This window comes from Halichondria panicea, chromosome 9, assembly GCF_963675165.1.
Source record: "Halichondria panicea chromosome 9, odHalPani1.1, whole genome shotgun sequence".
NCBI lineage: Eukaryota > Metazoa > Porifera > Demospongiae > Suberitida > Halichondriidae > Halichondria > Halichondria panicea.
This window is the reverse complement of record NC_087385.1, coordinates 6,545,159-6,564,636: the sequence shown is the minus strand read 5'-3', so window position 1 is coordinate 6,564,636 and position 19,478 is coordinate 6,545,159. Positions and strand designations below refer to the sequence as shown.

The window sequence follows — 19,478 nt, the reverse complement described above, 5'->3', positions numbered from 1 at the left end:
ACGTTAGGACAGGATCGCACTCGCACTTGTACTTGTTTTGACTGAATTATTTTCAGCGCTTGCATAGCGCATGCACATGCTAGCAAGCACCAAGAGTACCGGGGTACTGAATGCTCTCTAACACCAGCAAGAGGACGAGGACACACCCAGGGAGACACTGTCGCTACTGATCAGTTAGAGGGAATCAAAATGCTAGAGAGAGAATACATGTGCATGAAAGGTATGTGACTAAAGTGTCTGGTTTGGCCGCACAGTGCAACAAGCTTACACACAAGCACTGTTATTGTGCTCGCCTAGTAACTGTAAGGAACTATGGTTATAAACGATATTAAGCGCTGTTGCTGGGATTCTGTGGTTAGAATCAGCTGATCGTATAAACACACAACATCGATATAGTTATTATAATGCATGGAGACTATTCTTGCCCATTATTTGGAAGCAGTGGACAAGGATAGCCTATAGGATCTAGGATAGAGAGATTGGGACAGCTATGGGTTTTGATAGAGTGTGGAGTTGGGTTCCTTGGGTGGAGCCCTGTGGTGAGTGAGGCCCACGCACACCCTCTATGTGGCTTGCCTATCTCAACACTGGAAACCAGAACAACTCTATCCCTGGGCTACATCTCCGTGTATAGTACACCTCTGAGGCTTTGTGGGTAATTAAAGCACCTTTTGTCCCCAAGACAAGGCAAAGTGCAAAGATAATTTAAGCAAAATTTCGGGGCTATAATTATAGATAATCTTCTATGTCAGTGGTGTATTCACAGGGGGACTGCTTTAATTCAGTATTAGTATTGTAATAGCAGAACTAGTATAGTTAGTAAGAATCAGTGCTGATCGAGAGCCCTTTCTTCCCTGGTTCCTATGTTCCCTTTCTTCCCTGGTTCCTATGTCCCTCGCTATTGTACATGCAGCCATTCTATGTGAGAAGGTTGTCCCAAACACAGTCCACAGAAGTGCATAATTACCACATGCAATTATGTCAATATTACCACTGAATTGGTTAGCTCATAGTGTGTCTAGACTATTAGCCATTGGGCCTGATGTGAGAGATTACACAGGTATCTTGTCATCAACCTGTGAACATAATTACTTTATAGTATGGCTCTCTTTATTCAGACTTGAACTCTGCGGGGCTCTAACTGGTTCTTGAAGAATGAATGAAAACAATCAGAGCCAGGTGAGCCAGGTGGTGCAAGTAAATGCTTCTGTTGTGTTTTGTGATTCGAATTCGCAGTACAGTAGTTAATTTGTGAGGTATAATAATGTCTTCCTTCCAAATGCATTTGAGAGATCCAAGTATTGTTTTTAACCAACGAACGATTTTAGCCAATAATTTCTGCATGAAGATATACAAGTGTTGTACAGTTGAGAATTGACCACTTTTCATCAGTAAACACACGAATTCTGAGTTTACTATAATATTAGTGTCATATATTGTACTCTACATCCACTTAACTTGAGTAGTATTAATATGCTCCAGGAGTAGAGACAACACTCTTGTTTACTATGTATGTCATTCTATACTCTCAGCAGCTACAGTGTATTTACTATGGGAGCTAAGATACATCCTATATATATAGGCAACCATCTCAAAGCTGACCAGTCACAACCCCTCCTATCTGTCTGGTTCTGTGGTGACCTGCTTTGCCTGTAACATGTTACAATAATTATATGCAAGACCATAAAATAATTATGGTAGCTTAGGTACATTAGCAAATAAGCTAGCTATCATATACTAAATGCATGAAACCTGCTCAGTATTTATTGGTGTAGCAAGCTGCACTGGCATTCCAGACTGTGGTACAGGATTAGGAGATGGCCTCTCTTTATCTTAACCACTTGAGTCCTTCAACTGTCAGCTGTTCAAAGAGACCACGCGTCCAACTTTGGTTGCACATGTGTTCCTTGTAGCTCTTTGTTTGTAAGATGATATGCTTTGGAGATCTACATTCTGCCAGCATTAGTATGAGTTTAGAAGAATCAGCTGGTGATGATAATTGGATTTTTATTGTTATTGACTACGGCTAAGTATTCATGTGGTTATGCATGTGATGTGTAGTTAAGCAGCAGCGAAAAGAAGGTCTACCAAAGCTATGGTAGAGGTTAATGTAATAGAGGTTTGCGTTACTAATGTCGTTATCCTTTCCGGACATATGTGGGCTTGTAGCTATGATAAATTATATGAATTAGTTGTTATGAGGAAAACTTTAAATCCTAATGATTTCATATTTTAAGGCCTTGAAGTATATACCAGTGAAAGACTGGCTAATTGGTGTCTAGGTATGTGTTGCCTAGGTGAGGTACGTGGTGATAGATTCTCTGTAAACAATCAGCTGTTCGCTAAATATGGCTTCAAGTTGCAAGGCCGCTAATAGACTTACTACACTAGGGTAATTCCTGAGCAAGGTAGCTCATCATGTTCACTATAAGATAATAACAAATGGAACTTGGGTCTTTTTTCCCATATATTTCATGTACTCACCGCCTATGGGTATGTTTACACAAGCACATGGCAAAATTATACCCTGTATGAGATTGTATGAGATTGGGTAGAGATAGTAGTGTATTGGGATAGAGAGGAAGTGGTCCACTGTGAGAGTCTACTGTCTTACTGGTTTATAATTATTTGATTGCACAACACACCACCACCACGCAAGACACTTTGAGAATGTCTCTAGCCCAAAAGTGTTATGATCCTTCATTTGTCAGCTAGGATATGTAGCCTTTGCTTTAACTGTGTGTGCTTCTTGTAACTCCATCTACTGACCTTGCTATACATTGACCTTATGCATGCACTAGTTGCATGTCCATAATTGCTACGTCCGTTTAGAAAATAGTATATGAGTACTTCACTAACAAGCATGTAGTTCATTTCCTGATTATGGCTGCATTGGTTCCCCCCCTCTCACTACCTGTTAGGTAGCGCTGTGTCCTGCATGATGCATGCTGCTGCATGGTTTCCTGTGTTTACTGGTGAGAGCTGTGACCATTGCACACGCTCGAGGATTCGTGTTAACCCTCGACACCAACCATCCCCCCCACAATTCTGTTTAAATGCGTCCAGTACAATAACAATTGTGTATAATCATATTCTCCTTGTCCCTGTGGACTATAAGATCGATTGTTGCCTAGCCACTGGTGGTCCCCGCAGATGGCCTATTTTTGAACAATGGCGTTGAACTGGGGAACTATTCCCAATGGCAGACATTGTACCAAAGTGGTTACCACATCGACCCCTGGGGCTGGTGTGGTTAGCCATACTGGAAGATGGACACAATGAGCATTTTGATAGTCTAATGGTGGTAACAATGATCGTCTTTGCTCATTGTGTCAACCAGTTGGTGTGGTAACAATGATCGTCTTTGCTCATTGTGTCAACCAGTTGGTGTTGTACTGAGTGATAAGTCTTGTGGCTTGATAAGGAAGGTCAGTGGTGAGAGTAAGTGGTCAATCTCTGCACCACTTGTGGGGCTGTGGTCACTATTATCCAGTGTACCAACTGCTTGGTGGTACATTGGTGGTACGTTGGGTTTGCCGTTGGTTTGGTTTGGTTTGACTTGACAGTGTAGCCGCTGTTACCACAACCAGCATTTTCAAAATTTGCGGTAGTTTCCATGGTCAATATGGCGGTCAATATGGTCAGGCTCCTGTCCTGTTCTGTGCAATGCGTTACTCAACCTAAATCCCCCATTGTTAAAACTACCTGCCTGTAACCTTATAACAAGTGAAGCTAGCTGCTAAGATTCCTCTCTGGCCTCCACTATGTATATATTTCCGTGTGGGAGGTGCCTCGTAAATTAGCTCACATATGCCGACACGTATCTAGGATATAAGAGAACCCATTAGTGCTCAACTAATTCATCTTCAAATAATTGCCTACATTCCTAATAATGACATTTGCGAGGGGAGGGCTACCACAGGCAGTCCCACTGAACCTGGCATTCTGTTCTGAACGCCCACTCAATTCCTTCTGGGCAAAATTGATGTTTTCAAATTGAATTATAATCAATTAGCTCACACTGCACATAGCTCTTAATTATTATCTGTTATTGTTCTGTGTAAGAATTGATACATTTGATTGTTTACTCTCTATATCTCAAACACTGGCTCTACTACTCTCAGTCTACTTTGCAATGTGAATACAACTATTATAGTGAACTGATGCCTATAGTTGTAAGCTGCTTAATTGTCCAGAATAAATTATGTGTCATTGCATTGCTTGTCATTACTTGTCATTGCTTGTCATTGCTTGTCACATTGTGTCAGTGGAGCCGCGATGGTGTGCATTTATTCAATTTGCCTGCAGTAGTGTTGTTGTGAGGTTTCTTGCAAGTGTCCCAACTTTCAATATGCACTGTTGCTGGTCACCCCTGGGAATATCCCTAGTTAATATAATTATACCTTTAACAATAAGACCCTTGTATGGTACATGCTGCATGCACGATACTTTGAGCCAGTACCAGTGATGTGTGGATGGCTCAGCTACTGATCACATGATGTGTGGATGGCAAGCTACTGATCACATGCTCTTCTTTGAAGTGTTTCCTTGCACCTGCTGTCTAGTTCACAGCTTTCATAATGCATTGTGCTCCCATCTCGTACCTGAAACCACCATTTCTATTTTTGGACGGTTCGGTAGTCCCTGGCCACCAATGGTTGACAATGAGCGAGCGTCTTATCGTCCACTGATATTCATAAGTAATTCATCTCATTGTCTCAATCAAAGTACTCCACGGTAGTAGTATCTAGAACTGTTTGAATACACCCAGTAATACTTTTCCTCTTGCTATAGTTAGCTAGCTGATAATTATAAACTGTTAATTTACACGCCATTGTGTATGTTATTTTGGTTCCCATTATTACCAGATTTGAGTCAATTAACAAATTGATTATTTTGGACGCAGGTCATTAGCATTGGTATCATAGTTTGCATATGTGTAGTAAACACCAGTGGCTCAAGTGTCCGTCATTTCCCTCTAAACTTGTTCTCGATTCATTGATGTACGTGCAACCTTGCATGCATGAGAGGTCACTGTCATACCTATAGCTTGAAGCATTATAACGAGAATCAGCTAATTGAGTTAAGCACGTACATATCTGTGGTGGCTTCTGGAGTAAAGCAGCGGCCTTCAGTAAAAAAAACTGAAAGTTACCAAATACTTAATTTTGTCTAGAGCATAAAATTTACTATGTTGATGATTATTTTGCATGCGTTACTAGTAATTACTCTTCTTTGTCTTTCTAACTTCTCAGTTTGATACGTGTACTCTACTAGCCAGTGATTATAATGCAGTGCAGCTGACAGTGTCCGCTCTGGTTGTGTGTTGTTGTGGTGATGTGTGTGTGTCAATTCATAGGAATTTCACAGCTGACTTCTGTTTAGCCTGCTCCTCTCCTGATGTGGTGCACTGCTAAAGCTTACTGGGCAGCTGATTTGGAAGGTGCCTGCATTCCAGTCCAGTCTGTGGTCTGTCTGTCCACTGACATTACTTACTCTCCAAATAAGATCTTCTTCTCTTTTGAACTTTCTTTCATAAAGGATGGATGGACATGCAGGCAGCACATAATTAGTAATTATTCTAGTAAAGAGTCTAGTGTGGGACTGTGGGGAAGTAATCTAGTGCTGTGGCATGTGGGCTTGATGAGGTCGATATAGATACAACTGTATGCATGACTGTACTTAGGCCAGTTGCATGTGTTGTAGAGCACTGATGGAAGAAATCTCTGGAGGGTAATGGATGCCACTAGCCCATGCAGCAATGATTGCAGAAGAGGAAGGATACATCTGCATGTCAGACATTCCATTAGTGTACAATGTCATTTATTTTCCAAAAACCCTCAGACCAATATTGAAGCCATGAAATACTTGTGCATGTGATTGAATATGAATATCATTAATATGCATGTTAAAAGGCCACTACACTTGCACAAAAGGAGTATATTTGAATGGCTGTGAGTAAAGCTACCTGTGGAGTAAGCAGCAGTTGTACAACTGAGACTGGAGTAAGCACTGCAGCTTATAAAAGGAGTTAGGTATGGTCAGTATGTTATTGTAGACCATCAGTGCATGCTCATTTCTGTTCTATCATCATTAGTAGTACATGCATGTAGACAGTTGGTATAAAGAGATTTTGTGTTGGACATAGTTATGCATTATGGCTCCTTAGTGGCTGGTGGTTTATCTCAACTTTGCATGCAAGAAGTTATCTCCGAGCTGTGCGTGGGTGGTTGGTTTGTATTGGCTTCGGACTCAGCTGTAGTTGGTTTAGCTAGAGGCCTTATCAAAAGTTGTGTGAAGATTAAGAGATTTCGGTGATTATTACGTCGTCGTCGTCACCTCGGGTATCTCTCCGCAATACTATATAATTTATAGAGTCTATCTTGAATATCAAGGGAGGGATGGAGTGTTCAATTCTTCTTGTGTACAATAAGCTATTGCAGTGTATTGCCACATTTCCTGTGCCAGCTTACCTCACAGCCTGTCTCCCATGGAACAACCCTGTGTAGTACTATGGCAGAGGCTTCCTTTTCTGAAAACACACCTGCCCTTTTATGAGGTCATTTTTTTGCGACTGGTTAATCGACACTCGATTTGCAGCTACTCAGCTCCAAGTTGTATACACACGTGTCAATTGGTGTTGTATAAAGCACATGTTAGTTATTTGCTTGAGACTAGACAGCCATTACTGCCCTGTAGCAAGAACTGTAGTTGAGCCAGACTGATAAGTTATGTTGTTTAGCAATGTTCTAGATTCAGATGCTGTCTGCTGCATCCATGCATGCATCTACCACAGTACATGTTGCGTGAAGGCCAGCAGGCATTTACAAAAGGAATCTATAATTATACTGTGTATATACACGTGTTAATTATATACACTGTATTTTTCTTCCTTGCAGACCAAGAGCAGCTGCTCTGTTGGTGACAAGGTACTAGTGCGGTGGAAGGACTCTTACCAGCCGGCAGTCATTATAAAAACTGATCAGCAGCAGTTCATTGAAGTGAAGCTTAATATTCTACCATATTCGCTGATCTTCTCAGTATCTACGGACAACGAAGAGCCACTTTCACACAGAGAAGATCTAACGATAGTTTTCAACAAAGACCCTTCAAAAGATAAACTAATCCCTGGCACTAAGGTTCTAGTAAGAGCATCTTTAGATTCAGAAGAGTATCATTGTAGAAAAGTGTACCAAGTTGAGCCGGATAGTAATTTGTGTGGAGTTTTAGACAATCAGTCTATGTTATCCTGGCATCCCGTGCAAAACTTGAGAATGTTAACTGGTATGAAGTCTGTGAAGTGCACTCCTGGATTGATCAACATGTACGGCACAGAGTACGAAGCGCCCTCCGCTTCACTCCCCTGTTCCAATGGCTCCGAGGCACAAAATGTCTATCAAATTGATGTTTCTCCGTGCAGGCACTCGCAACAATCAGACGGTCCAAAAGAATCCTCCCCCACACCCACTTACGGTCCAATGCAGACACTGGGCACTCTACCAAGATCATATATGGAGCCTGTCCCATCGCAGCCGATTAATGATTCTCCACAATCCGTCGAATTTGCCCAGCAACCGTTTTGTGCGACCTCCCCATCCCAGCCCCTCTCCCACGGCACTCTACATGCGGCACACTCCTCTAATCTCCCGGTGTCTCCACAGGCCAACCAAGCTGTTCTACCTCCACTCGTGTCCCAAGCGGGGACAATGCCTCAACCGCAGATTGATTTCTATAACCCCGCAACAAGAGGACCGAGAGTGAAACTAAAGGACTTCAAAGGAGCTAAGAAAGGAGAAATTATTGTTACCCCAGAAGGTGTTAAGAAAAAGTTCAATGGTAAACAATGGCGGAGATTATGTGGAGTCGATGATTGCTGGAAAGAATCTCAGAAATGTGGACTGTGCTCTAAGCATCTGAACTCTCCCACTCCGCCTCTGATACCTATGCCAAGACGTTCTCCAAGTACTAGTGTGAAGAGGAGTCTGTCCACTGAGTCTAGCAAGTCAGCAACAATGGACTTTGAATACAAACGCAGAAGGATCCACTCTCAAAGCACTGTTCTTGCTCGTAACCACCACGGGATTGATATGTACGCAAGTAGCAATGGACTTTTACGCAAACAGTCGATTGGAGAAGGAAGTATGGATCTTTCTCGTCAGTCGTGGGAGGAATTCAGTGAGTCGGAACAGTTGGCTGTGGTTGGTCTGGCCTCACTGGGAAGCTCCAAGAGTAGTACTGCTTACTCACCCTCACCATCGCCCCTCGTGACCTCTCCTCTCACGAACGATGTCTTTGCTTACTCCTCACAGGCAAATCCCATTCGGTTCCAAGATCTAACAGGGCGATTTCAATTCCAACACACGTACCCCAGACCAAAGATGACGAGGCGAGCCCACTCTTCTGTGACCCACTCCATACCTGTGGCACCACCTCACTTCCCTGGATTTCCACACTCTGCAAGTTTCGCAGGACAATTCTCTTACCCAAGCTCTACTGTGTATCAAGCTCCTACCCATTCTGTCAACACAAACTCTAGTAACTCCAACAACCTGATGGAGAAGGAGATATCTGTCACCCAGGTTAGCCCAGTCATAATGTGTTTGTTCTCAGCTTTTATAATTCTAACCACAAGTGTTATTTGCTAGACAATTAGAGAGGGTGTTTCACCTTATTGCATTTGGCCTTGCAGCCACCTGTCTATGCTTCCTTATATTGAGCATAGGAAGAGCACAGGGAATGATTCCTTTAATGCTTGTTTGTATTATGCGACTCTAATGCTGCTCACTTGTATGATTGTGTGTTTCCTAAATTGACTTTATGGGGGCTGCTTCTTGCCAAGTTTATTGTGTCAACCGTGATTTCTAGGTCATGTACTACTAGGCTGCTTTCACACGGGCTCCTTGTGACTCTCCCTTGTGGGGACGTATAATCATGTTCATGCTGCATGCGCAATATTATGTGGTAACATACTGTCTCATTCCATGCATGCATGCATCCTTTCTATGTGATTAGGTTGGTCACCATATGCTTAAGTAAACAAGTATTGTTGTGTTTTTCTTACAATTGTTAGTCAGTGTGTATCTGACCTCTGTATAAGTGGACTAGGGGAGAGGCCAATGTGGTATTTAGTAAGAAACCAAGTGTAACTAGAATTTAATATCCTTATCATGGAAATATTTATATTTGTAGATGGTACCTTTATTATGGCCTGAGGCCTGTTGTTGTATAAACTGTGGAGTACTGTGGTACTTCTTATCCTATCTGATGTTCTTCTGGTTGTTATTGTCTTCTTTCTCCCCAGGCCCAGAGCTCAACTGAGATTGTAGTGAGCAGTCCCCACCAGACCACCTCTGCTGGCCCCAGACACAGTCCTGACAGTGGTGTCGCCATGAGCACAGACTCCTCCTCTTTCTCACCGCAATCACTCATCGAGAAGAAACGCTCGAGTTCACTCTCAGAGCTATCGGTTCCAGCCGTCACCATTGCTGACGAGCGCCCGAACTCCGCTAACGCTGTGCTGGATAAGGTACCAACCAGTGCCTCCGGTGATGCCACTGGTACTGTTCCGTTAAACCACGATCCTCTGAAACCTGCGATGTCAGTCAATAACTTTTCTCATCCACCCCCACTTGGACAAATGGCGTACAACTCTTCGTATTACCCTGGATACGCCAATTACAATACCTATGGTGTGTCTACGGGACTGTCTTCAACAGCCGTATACTCTCCGGCATACAGTGGCTACTCGACAACCCCCTCTGTTGGATCTCATCATTATTGCCCTCCGTCCGGATCCACCGGCTCTGGCTTGTATGCATCAAACTGCTATGCTTATCTACCTCAGAGAACTGCTCCTAACTCGTACGTCCCGCTCACTTACTACCCCACTACTCAGAGCAGCTCCTCTTCTCTACCGTTTGCTGAAATGCCCTCCAGTTCGTTAATGGCTTCCACTAATAGCCGCACGGAACCTTTGGTGTGCATACGAAGCTCCCTAACCAAACCCCTCTCCAGCTCGCAGAGTCTCCCTGACGACGAGGCTCACATGTCACCTGATTCCTCCTCTGTGCGTCGGTTGGATAGTTTCCCGGTAGTCTCACTGTCGGGTCACAACAACTCGAGCAGTACAGACTCCGAGGCAGGTGGCGACCGAGACAGCTGTTCAGACAGGGAGCTAAGCGACGAAGGTGGCATTGGAAGGTGAGACCGCATTGTGTATTGGTGTTGTCCTGCATGCACTAGCTGTCCATTAGTAGTATTGATTACCTAATTCCTTAGTTTCTGTGGTGATGACAAGGTGGTCCTGCATTTTACTCCCACACTGTTGCTCTGTTGTTGACTGATTAGGCCCAAGTGTATAGTGTACTTATAACAGCGGGCAGATGTGCTCTACATGCCTAATTGTCTAGCAAATTAGTTAAGTTTATTCATTGCTTCCTTAATTCATACTCTCTTTGAGTTAATTACAAGTCTAGCTGTTTGGTACTTAGCTAATTTAGATCACTTTCAAGTATTGGTGAAGGAGCTATTTCTCTTTCAGACTTTTGTCTCTCTGACATTCCGATCCCCCTCAGCTAGGCATGCATCCATTACACATATTACCACTGCAATTATATCACGCTAATCTCTATCCATTCAGACGCGAGCTGAGGGGACAGTCTGGGAAGAAACATTAAGTTGAAGACTGACTGGGTCCCCCCTTTTTTAAGTTTATTAATAATTTTGTGATATGTGTGTGTGTGCAGTCTCCCAAACATGTGCAAGTGGCATGAACAGGTGCGCATCTATTAATTTTCTACATTGTATATTTTCTTTGCATAAACGATTTCAATTTTGTATTTATAAAGTTTTAATAGCTGTTTGTGTGCGTGTTCCAATCATTTTAATAAGCCAACAACCAGGTTTTATTCGATCTCTTATTTATCACCCCCTGATCATTCTCCGACTTTATTATTGTTGTGTGAATCAAATAATCAATCATTTTTCATATAAGATGTATACATTATATTGTCATAATCAAAGTTTCTTACAGCAAAGGACGATTTAATAGGCACACATTTTAATTTTAACATAATAGGCGCAGGAATTTCTTGGGGAATGTTAAATAGGCAGAAAATTATTTTAGGCTTTAAGAAAAAAGGGGCGTGCACAGGCTAAATATATAATGTGCTCCTCCCTAATTACGTTGGTGGTTTGCTAATGTTAGAAAAGTTCCTCCCAATTTTAGCTCAATCTTAGCCTCGAGACTAGGCTGCATGTAACCATAGATGATACAGTACTGACTTCAGTATCATGTCTCGATCTAGGCCACTTTATTCTCTAACACTCGGCTTAGTATCGAGGTTAGCTACGTGCATGTCTCGATCTAGGCCGCATTCTTTATGCTGGAATCTAGGCTAATGTAGTGTGATGGGTGATCGTGGAAGATGGAATGACCCAAGAACTAATCCTTGTCTACAGGTGCCAACTACTCTTTTATTGTATGGCACTAATTGGATCTACTTAATTGGACAGTTGGTTTTATAAACATAATATAATCATTATAGAATTCACTGTATCTCTATCTCTGTTTCCTCAATGGATCCAGGAGGCCAAACAATCCTACAAGTGTATGGACGACAACAATTACAATAGAGACGCTTGTCAGCAGTATTTCGATGCCTACAAGAAGTGCAAGAAGGAGATGGTACGAGCCTTACAAGTCTAACGTAGCATACACACAGAACATTCATAATGATATTTGATAATTTTGTCTACAGAATCTTGCCCGAAGACAGGGAGGTACATTAGTGAAAGAGGACACCAATAAAGCATCGAAAACTATATGATATTGTGTGGTATTACATGCATATAATTCTTTCAATAAAAAAATGGTTTAATATAAAAGTGAAGTGATGGTGTATGTAAAATAATTATTAAAAAAAAAATGGTTTAAAAGTGATGGAATGCATGTACACACATGTTGCTAGGAGCTGTACATGTTTTGTAGTTCTGGGTACAGCTGCTCTCCATGACTCAACTGAGAGCCCAGCACACACACCTACAGAACAAACACTCTCATTACATACAGGTGGAAACAATAGATGCATGACTGTAGGTAGATCCTGTGCTCTAGGTTTGAAAGCAAGAGTTGGCTCTGTAACTTGGGAATTCTGATGGAAGAAGCCCATTCAGGTGGTATACTCAAATCCCAAATTTGGAATGGGTGATAAGTGACCATGGCCCATGGTATTTTGTCAAAAACAGGCCCAAAATACATCTTAAAGGCCTTTCTCTGAGCTTTCAGAAAATTATAAAATTACGTTATTAGACAAGCGGAACTAAGTTATGGTCGTTCAAAGATGCTCTATTTAAATGTTAGGTAGGCTATGATGGGATGCATTTCTAGTGTGTCAGTCGAACCTGTGGATGAGAGGAGAGGTCTTCTTGAGACCACCTGAGGAGAGTGTCCCCAGACTGTGATAAGCTGGTCACCAGCTCTGTGAAGCTGAGTCTGTCTTGAGCATCAGGATGCCTATATAAAGGTTGAGAGTAAAATATAATTATAGTCACACATGTAGGTAGGCACTGCAAGACGGCATAGGTACAGAAGCCATGTAGGGTTCCTGGTATAATGCTTATAGGGACATTTTTAAGTGTCTGATAAAGGATATGAAGTCAGTAGCAAAGAAATTGTGACCACTTTCTAGTACTGAAAAGGTATCGTATAAGAGGGGAATTTTTGTTGGAATTTTCAAATGTCCAAGTATTCGTACAGCTCAGGATAGTGATGTTGAATCTATTGCAGTAGAAAAATTTCATAGTTTTAATTTTCATGATGCTCTAAAATATGAGAAAATGTCCACTCTGCGACAATAACCCGCTATACTAATTAACTATACTTGACTAGTACATACCAGCACTCTATCATGAGCTGGTAGATAGCCTTGGGGCAGCCCGGAGGCGGTGATAATCGATACCCACTGTCCACCAGTGCCACAGTCTGTGTGTGTGTGTGTGTGTGGGAGGGAGTGTGTGACGTGTGCGTATGGGAGGGAGTGTGTGTGTGTGTGTGTGTGTGTGTGTGTGGAGGGAGTGTGTGTGTGAGTGTGTGTGGAGGAAGTGTGTGTGTGGGAGGAAGTGTGTGTGTGGGAGGGAGTGTGTGACGTGTGTGTGTGTGTGTGGGGGGAGTGAGTCGGGCAAAATGACACAACAGCACGAATGTACGTACCTCCTCAGCTGACTTATTCTTGAATGGTGATGCGCCCAGACTCCATATCTCGTAGAGGAGGACTCCAAAGCTCCACACATCACTGGCAGGGGAGTATCTGCGATAATGGATCGCCTACAGGAGAGAAATGGCATATAGACAGTAGTGTCAGATTGACATCTCCCCCCCACCCACTCAACTCACCTCTGGGGCTGTCCATTTGACAGGGATTTTGCCGCCATTGGAGACGTAGTACTCCTCGTCTTCCAGGTCACGTGACAGGCCAAAGTCTGCAATCTAGGGGGGAGAGCGAGAGTTATTCAAGTTCTAAGTGGAGACAGTTAAACATTCTCTCAGTCTGGTAAAGATCATCACACCACCTTGTATAGTATTATAACTTACTTTGCAGACAAAGTCATCCGTGAGTAGTATGTTCCTGGCTGCAATGTCGCGATGAACAAACTCCTTTCTGGCCAAATACTCCATACCCAGAGCCACCTGGGAGGAGAAGCTCAGCAGCTGCTGGGGGAGGGTGTCCGACACTGGTTGGCTGTGAGGAGTGTGAGGGTGTGTGAGTAGTGGAGTGTACTCTACAGAGCTAGCAAATGCATGCACAACGTAAAGTATAGAATACTAACAAAGTAGCTAGTATAAGCTGACAGCTGGGGGTATATACCTTGATCTGAGTGACTTGAGATATTTCCTGAGGTCTCCATTGTTGACCAACTCCAACACTATCATAACCTGGATTAACAAGAAACTCACATCAAGAATGTAGTTATGGAAACAAACCAACACATCAAAGCTGACTGAGCGCTTGTAGTTGTCAGATACACACATTTATGTAACCAGTATGTTTTTGGAAGGACAACAATTATATAGACACAGCTTTATACCTACATTAGGCTGGTTAGTGATCCAGGCTTATGCTATAACCTGGTTAGTGATCCAGGCTTATGCTATCACCTGGTTAGTGATCCAGGCTTGTGCTATAACCTGGTTAGTGATCCAGGCTTATGCTATAACCTGGTTAGGGATCCAGGCTTATGCTATAACTTACTGGTTCTCCGACAGTGACAACTCCGTGCAGTCTGACGAGGTTGGGGTGTCTGAACTGCCCCATGATGGCGGCCTCCTGGAGGAACCTGACTGTGGCCTCCTCGTTGGACCGTGCAGTGAGCATTTTGACGGCCACCTCCATCTCCCCCTGCTCAGTGCTCCATACTCCCTTACACACGGTGCCAAACTCACCAGAGCCCAGATGACTCACCACCCTGGGAATGAAATGGATGGGTAGCTAGTGGTCTAATGTACGTTGGCATTACCTACAATTGCTGACTTAAAGTGCTATTACAAAATATTGGCAAATGTAAGAGCAAAAATCTCCCCAACTGCAACCCACACTGCCAACCCACACACCACCTCACACCATAACAGAGTGTACACACACACACACGTAGTTACTTTCATAAACTAACTGTATTTGTTTCCGAATGACCTCCCTGTACTTTCTGCTGGCTAGCTGCTGGTAGAGGCTGGCTGTGTTGGAGGCTGGCCTCCAGTACTTGTCTATCTCCTCAAAGAAGGTCCAGTTGTTGACACACGGGCTGTTGTCACCCTGCACACACACACACACACACACACACACACACACACACAGTGAATGCTTGCAACCCTTTAAAACAACTCTTAAAATTGTACTTCTTATTGGAAGCTAGGACAAAATCAGTCTAGCTCTTAGTATGTAGGAGGCCATTTCAAGAAGGCTAATGAGCTGTACACACATTGGGCTCACCCGACTGAGGCAGTTGTATACCTTGTCATCAAAGAGGGAATCTCTTGGACTGGAAGACAACTCGTTGATCTGCTTCTGTGGGTAGACATTGAAATTGGTTGTAACAATCAATATTTACAATAACACAGCGGATGATCAACAGAGAATCATGCAGTCATGCAAAACACTCAGACCCAACATGTGGAGAGATATTCTCAGTAGAGAGGTGGGAAGTTGGGGTAACTATACACGGCTGAGTGGATTGCCTTGGTCAGTTGGAATGGTGAGCAATATAAACATCACCAGAAGATGGCATTCTATTAAACATCAAAGACTGGTTACACTAACCAGTTCCTTATACGCGCTTAATCAGTGCTTGTGCCAACACAATTGTTAGAACTAGCACCTCACTAAACGAGGAAACACAGTTCACACGATTATTACTTGGCAGTTTCCTGACATCTACATACTTATGTACATGTATAAATGCACAGTGTGTACGGCCTGGCTCACAGAGCGAGATGACCTAGCTGTGTTCCTAGCTGCCAACACAGGAGTGGCAATCAACAGCTTTGAACCAGCTGCTACGAATAGAATGACCTACTTATCTAGTGACCCCCACTTGGATGGGTGGGTTGAGATCAAAGGGATTATAATTAGTTTGGGGAATCGTCAACAGTCAACAATACCTAATAAACCAACTGTTATTCAACCCACAATCATTCCATTTGTTTTATTTATGCTAATAAGACTCTTAATGTGTGTCTATATCTAGCTGAACACGTTACTGATGCGTTGCATGCTTGAAATCCAGCCAGTATAATTATAAGCACTCACCTTGGTAGGGACATACACTCCAGTTTCAAAATTAAATGAGTGACCGTTTTCCCTGAGGCTTGCGTACCCCTGTTCTGATTGTGGGCGTAGTGGATCATGTGACTGATTCGGGTCGCCAAGGATACAAGCAGTGACTTTGGTATTGGGGGTGGACTTCAGGCGATGACGAGGCTTGGGGCTCACAGAGAGGCGCCTATCCACCTGTGCATGCATGGAAGCAGTCATTTAAACAGCTAACAAAGCATCATCAGCATCACACGCTTAGTAAGACATGCAAACTCACTGGCAGGGTGGAGGAGTGCTGTGACCTTGGGGGGGAACCATTGGGAGTGGAGCCTTCACTGGCCACTGTCTGAATCACCAGAGAGCTGCAGTCATTAACACTTGAGCATTATTGAAGGTATACATCATCGTCCTGTTTAGTATACACACAGCAAGTGTGTGGGAGGAATCTAGTCACAAGGCTAGTGCCTGTTATAGCTCTAAAACGTGCGGGACCAATAAAAGAGAATATGTGCACACAAGCGTATCAAGTGCATGTTGTGTAATGTAATACAGTACCTGAGGGATCCCTGGGGACGATCCTGGAGGGAGCGTTCTAGGGAGTGGTAGTAGCCAGACTGTTGTGAGGAGGTGGGAGGGAAGTGTGGTCGGTGAAACTGTGGAGAGGGAGTGGGCGGGAGGTGTGAGTGGAACGACTGTGGAGAGGGGGTGTGGTTAAACGGAGGGGGTGGAGTGCCGGCAGCAAAGACAATACCATGGGTTTTGTCGTAGAGATGCACAAACTGCAAAACATAAGCACAGTTTGATTATTTCTCTAAAGACAACTCTAAGACTCAAAACACATAACCAATAGCTTGCATTGTCCAACATTCAGGTAACCCCCCCACAACTCACACTCTCCTGGGACTGAGAGAGCACAGGCTCCTCGTAGTTGGCCACAGCTCCATTGCCGTCCCGGTAACTACCCGGGGAGGTGGTGCCAGGTTTGTACATGCTATTGTCCACCTCTCGCAGAGTGGTCTCTTTCACATTCACCACATCATAATCATGAGCATCACCGAGATCATCGAATGTCGATATCGTGCCATTCAACTCATCCATAGCAACTTCCTCTGCAGAGAAAGACACAAGTTCAAGTGACACATTATAAGAAGTGAGGCTGTTTACCGTGAGTACCTTACGTTATTACAACCTCATATTTATGAAGACAGTGGGAGGAGCTGCATTGCTATTTGCGACAACAAGGTGTGTTTTTTAATACTTGTGCATTTGTTTTGTCTAAAAGATGTTCCTGGCTATGACTGAGGGTCCAACTTGATAGCTTACAACTAATTCAGAGATATTCCAGGCATGCTTTAATGGTCTACCAACATTAAAGTCCCCATAACAACTCTTATACTTGTACGTACAGCACATGATGTTGACACGGGGAGGCATAGCAGATTCGATTGCAACATAATAAACGTACTGATAACCACTATATTTCCCTTAGGGTGTAAACAACACTAGTGCAGTAAAGCCTTTTTCACTAGTGGGAAGTTTTCCTCATAGACAGCATTAAAGGAAACAAGGAAATAGTTCCTTAGGAACACTGGATGTGGTCAACCACACCAATTTGTCCTTTACCCCCCACAAGGCACCACAAACCAGCAAGCATATGGGGCCCTAATTACTGACAACAACTCACCATTGTACATAGAGTGCTGTCTCTTCTTGCTGGCTCGGACAGAGCAGATACAGAGACACACGACCAGCACCATGCCCACCACGAGTAGTAAGAGCACTCCCAGGATCGGCACGGTGATGACAGTCACGAGGAACTCTGAGCTTGGTGGGGAATCTGATGGAGACAACTCAATACATGTAGAGTTGTTGAATAGAGTTTTCCCGTTACAGTACATACTGTCGTTCACATTTTCCACACCTGTAGAATAGAAAATGTTCATATAATTATAATTATTATTAAGCATTCTAGTATTGCTACACATACTGCTATACACACTGCTGCTACTACTTACTTGAGTTACAAGTTGCTAGTCCGAACAGTGGTTGTCGTGTATCAGTGGGAAGATTATCAAGGGTAACCTCATTGTTGCGTATTGCTTGCCTGGCGAGGATATAGCTCACGAGTGTCTGACCTCCCTCCAATGCACTGTCGTACAGGTAGGGTACAAAGTGGGCATTGCTGTTCCTCAGATGCAGACCGAGAATATCCCCCTCTTTGAATGGTACTGGCTCTAGTGGTCCAGACTCGTGAAGTTCCACATTTACACCATTGCTCAGCTGATACATCCGCACGGTGCAAGTACTGATTGGGATTCGCTGCGTACGATTGTATGTAGTTCCTGAAATGAGCCTTAGAATACTTAGAACTGGTTCCACTCGTCCATTTCCGGGGGCGGCTGGAAACCGCCAGCCGATTATACTGCCATTGTGTGTGAATCGAATAGAAGGGAAGAATCTATCCTCAGATTCCTGCACACGCAGACTATCTTTGTAGAGATCAGTGAGCTCAACAATGTTGTCGTACGGTGGCAGATTCTCGACAGACCGTGCTGCACTCACAACACCTGTGGGAATGGGAAATAGATCAATAGCTACTACTAATGTTGATACTGGATAAAGCTAGCTACCTATTATTGTAATACTAATGCTGCACATAGAACAGATAGAACAGGTATTATAGCTAGCTATTGGTGAGGAGTTAGAGCTATTGGTGAGGAGTTAGAGCTATTGGTGAGTAATCACTTACAAACATGAATCAGTGCAAGACTCAACACAGCAGATAATTCCATAATTTAATGTCTTGCAAATGAACCTTCTTGCTGAGCAGTGCTACTATAAATGAAATATATTAATTAGCAACCTTGCTGGACTGTAAGTTTTACCCACATCCGCTTGAGCTTATACCACTTCCTTAATTATGCCTCGAGGCGTAGCCGCACGAGGGATACGGTAAAGCTGACTGTGTGTGTGTCTGTCTGTCTGTCTGTGTGTGTGTGTATTCCAGCTATAACTGCTCAACGGTTACAATGCGACGAAAACTAACAGCTTCTATAGGCTTCTAGCCACGTTCTCTTGGATTTTGATTCGTGGATTAGCAAACTAAAGCTTCTTTCTCGAGTTATGGCTAGTTTGACTCACATTGAAGGCTGTTGCAGTCTCTTCAGGATCTTTCATAGCATCATCTGTCCGCACAAACTTTCTATTCAACATATGAGTTAGCCTTGCACTCAAGCGCTAGCTTTTTGTTAGCTACAATACTCAGAAAATATCTGTTAAAACAGCTAGCTAGCAGTAGCCATTATTGGACACACCCTTTAATTATTCCTATATGGATGTAATGCGCATGCGCGCTCATTCCCCACGTGTGAGAAAATAATATCCAGATCCTCCTGGCAGAATCAAGCCACAAAACACTACCATATAACAATATATAGATAACAATATGCATGTACACAGGTCTTTTCTTCTTAGATATTATATACACTGAACTACAGATCCTGGAAGAATCAATTTTCTTCTTTCTTGAGGTCCTGGTAAGCCACATAATACAATAAATAACAACAATAGATGCATGTAAATAAGTCTTTTCTTCTCAGTGACTTTATATAGATAAGCTAACTTTAATATAAAATTCATTATAGAAACTAATAACACTCTAATACTTTAGAG

At 43.1% G+C, this 19,478-nt stretch overlaps 2 protein-coding genes across 5 annotated transcripts; one reads left to right on the top strand and one right to left on the bottom strand.

Moving 5' to 3' along the window:
• Positions 1–16: 16 nt before the first annotated feature.
• On the top strand, positions 17–11,021 carry LOC135341876 (uncharacterized). Its single transcript, XM_064538555.1, has 5 exons — positions 17–220; positions 1,119–1,179; positions 6,900–8,579; positions 9,302–10,200; positions 10,640–11,021. The coding sequence occupies exons 2-5, from the start codon at positions 1,156–1,158 to the stop codon at positions 10,674–10,676; spliced, it is 2,640 nt and encodes an 879-aa protein (XP_064394625.1). The 5' UTR covers positions 17–220; positions 1,119–1,155; the 3' UTR covers positions 10,677–11,021.
• Positions 11,022–11,712: 691 nt separating this feature from the next.
• LOC135341873 (probable serine/threonine-protein kinase DDB_G0282963) lies at positions 11,713–19,385 on the bottom strand. 4 transcript variants are annotated; one of them, XM_064538552.1, is made up of 19 exons: positions 18,948–19,385; positions 18,692–18,792; positions 18,556–18,641; positions 17,822–18,373; positions 17,491–17,727; positions 16,698–16,915; positions 16,362–16,585; positions 16,084–16,168; positions 15,801–16,001; positions 14,985–15,059; positions 14,668–14,807; positions 14,250–14,463; positions 13,866–13,933; positions 13,592–13,739; positions 13,394–13,486; positions 13,211–13,324; positions 12,897–12,982; positions 12,403–12,514; positions 11,713–12,040 (listed from the first exon to the last, which is right to left on the bottom strand). In XM_064538552.1, the coding sequence occupies exons 3-19, from the start codon at positions 18,596–18,598 to the stop codon at positions 11,966–11,968; spliced, it is 2,685 nt and encodes an 894-aa protein (XP_064394622.1). In that variant the 5' UTR covers positions 18,599–18,641; positions 18,692–18,792; positions 18,948–19,385; the 3' UTR covers positions 11,713–11,965. The 4 variants fall into 4 exon arrangements, with proteins under 4 accessions (XP_064394622.1, XP_064394620.1, XP_064394621.1 ...); XM_064538550.1 differs by having other exon boundaries at positions 18,556–18,792; XM_064538551.1 differs by having other exon boundaries at positions 18,556–18,788.
• Positions 19,386–19,478: the final 93 nt, after the last annotated feature.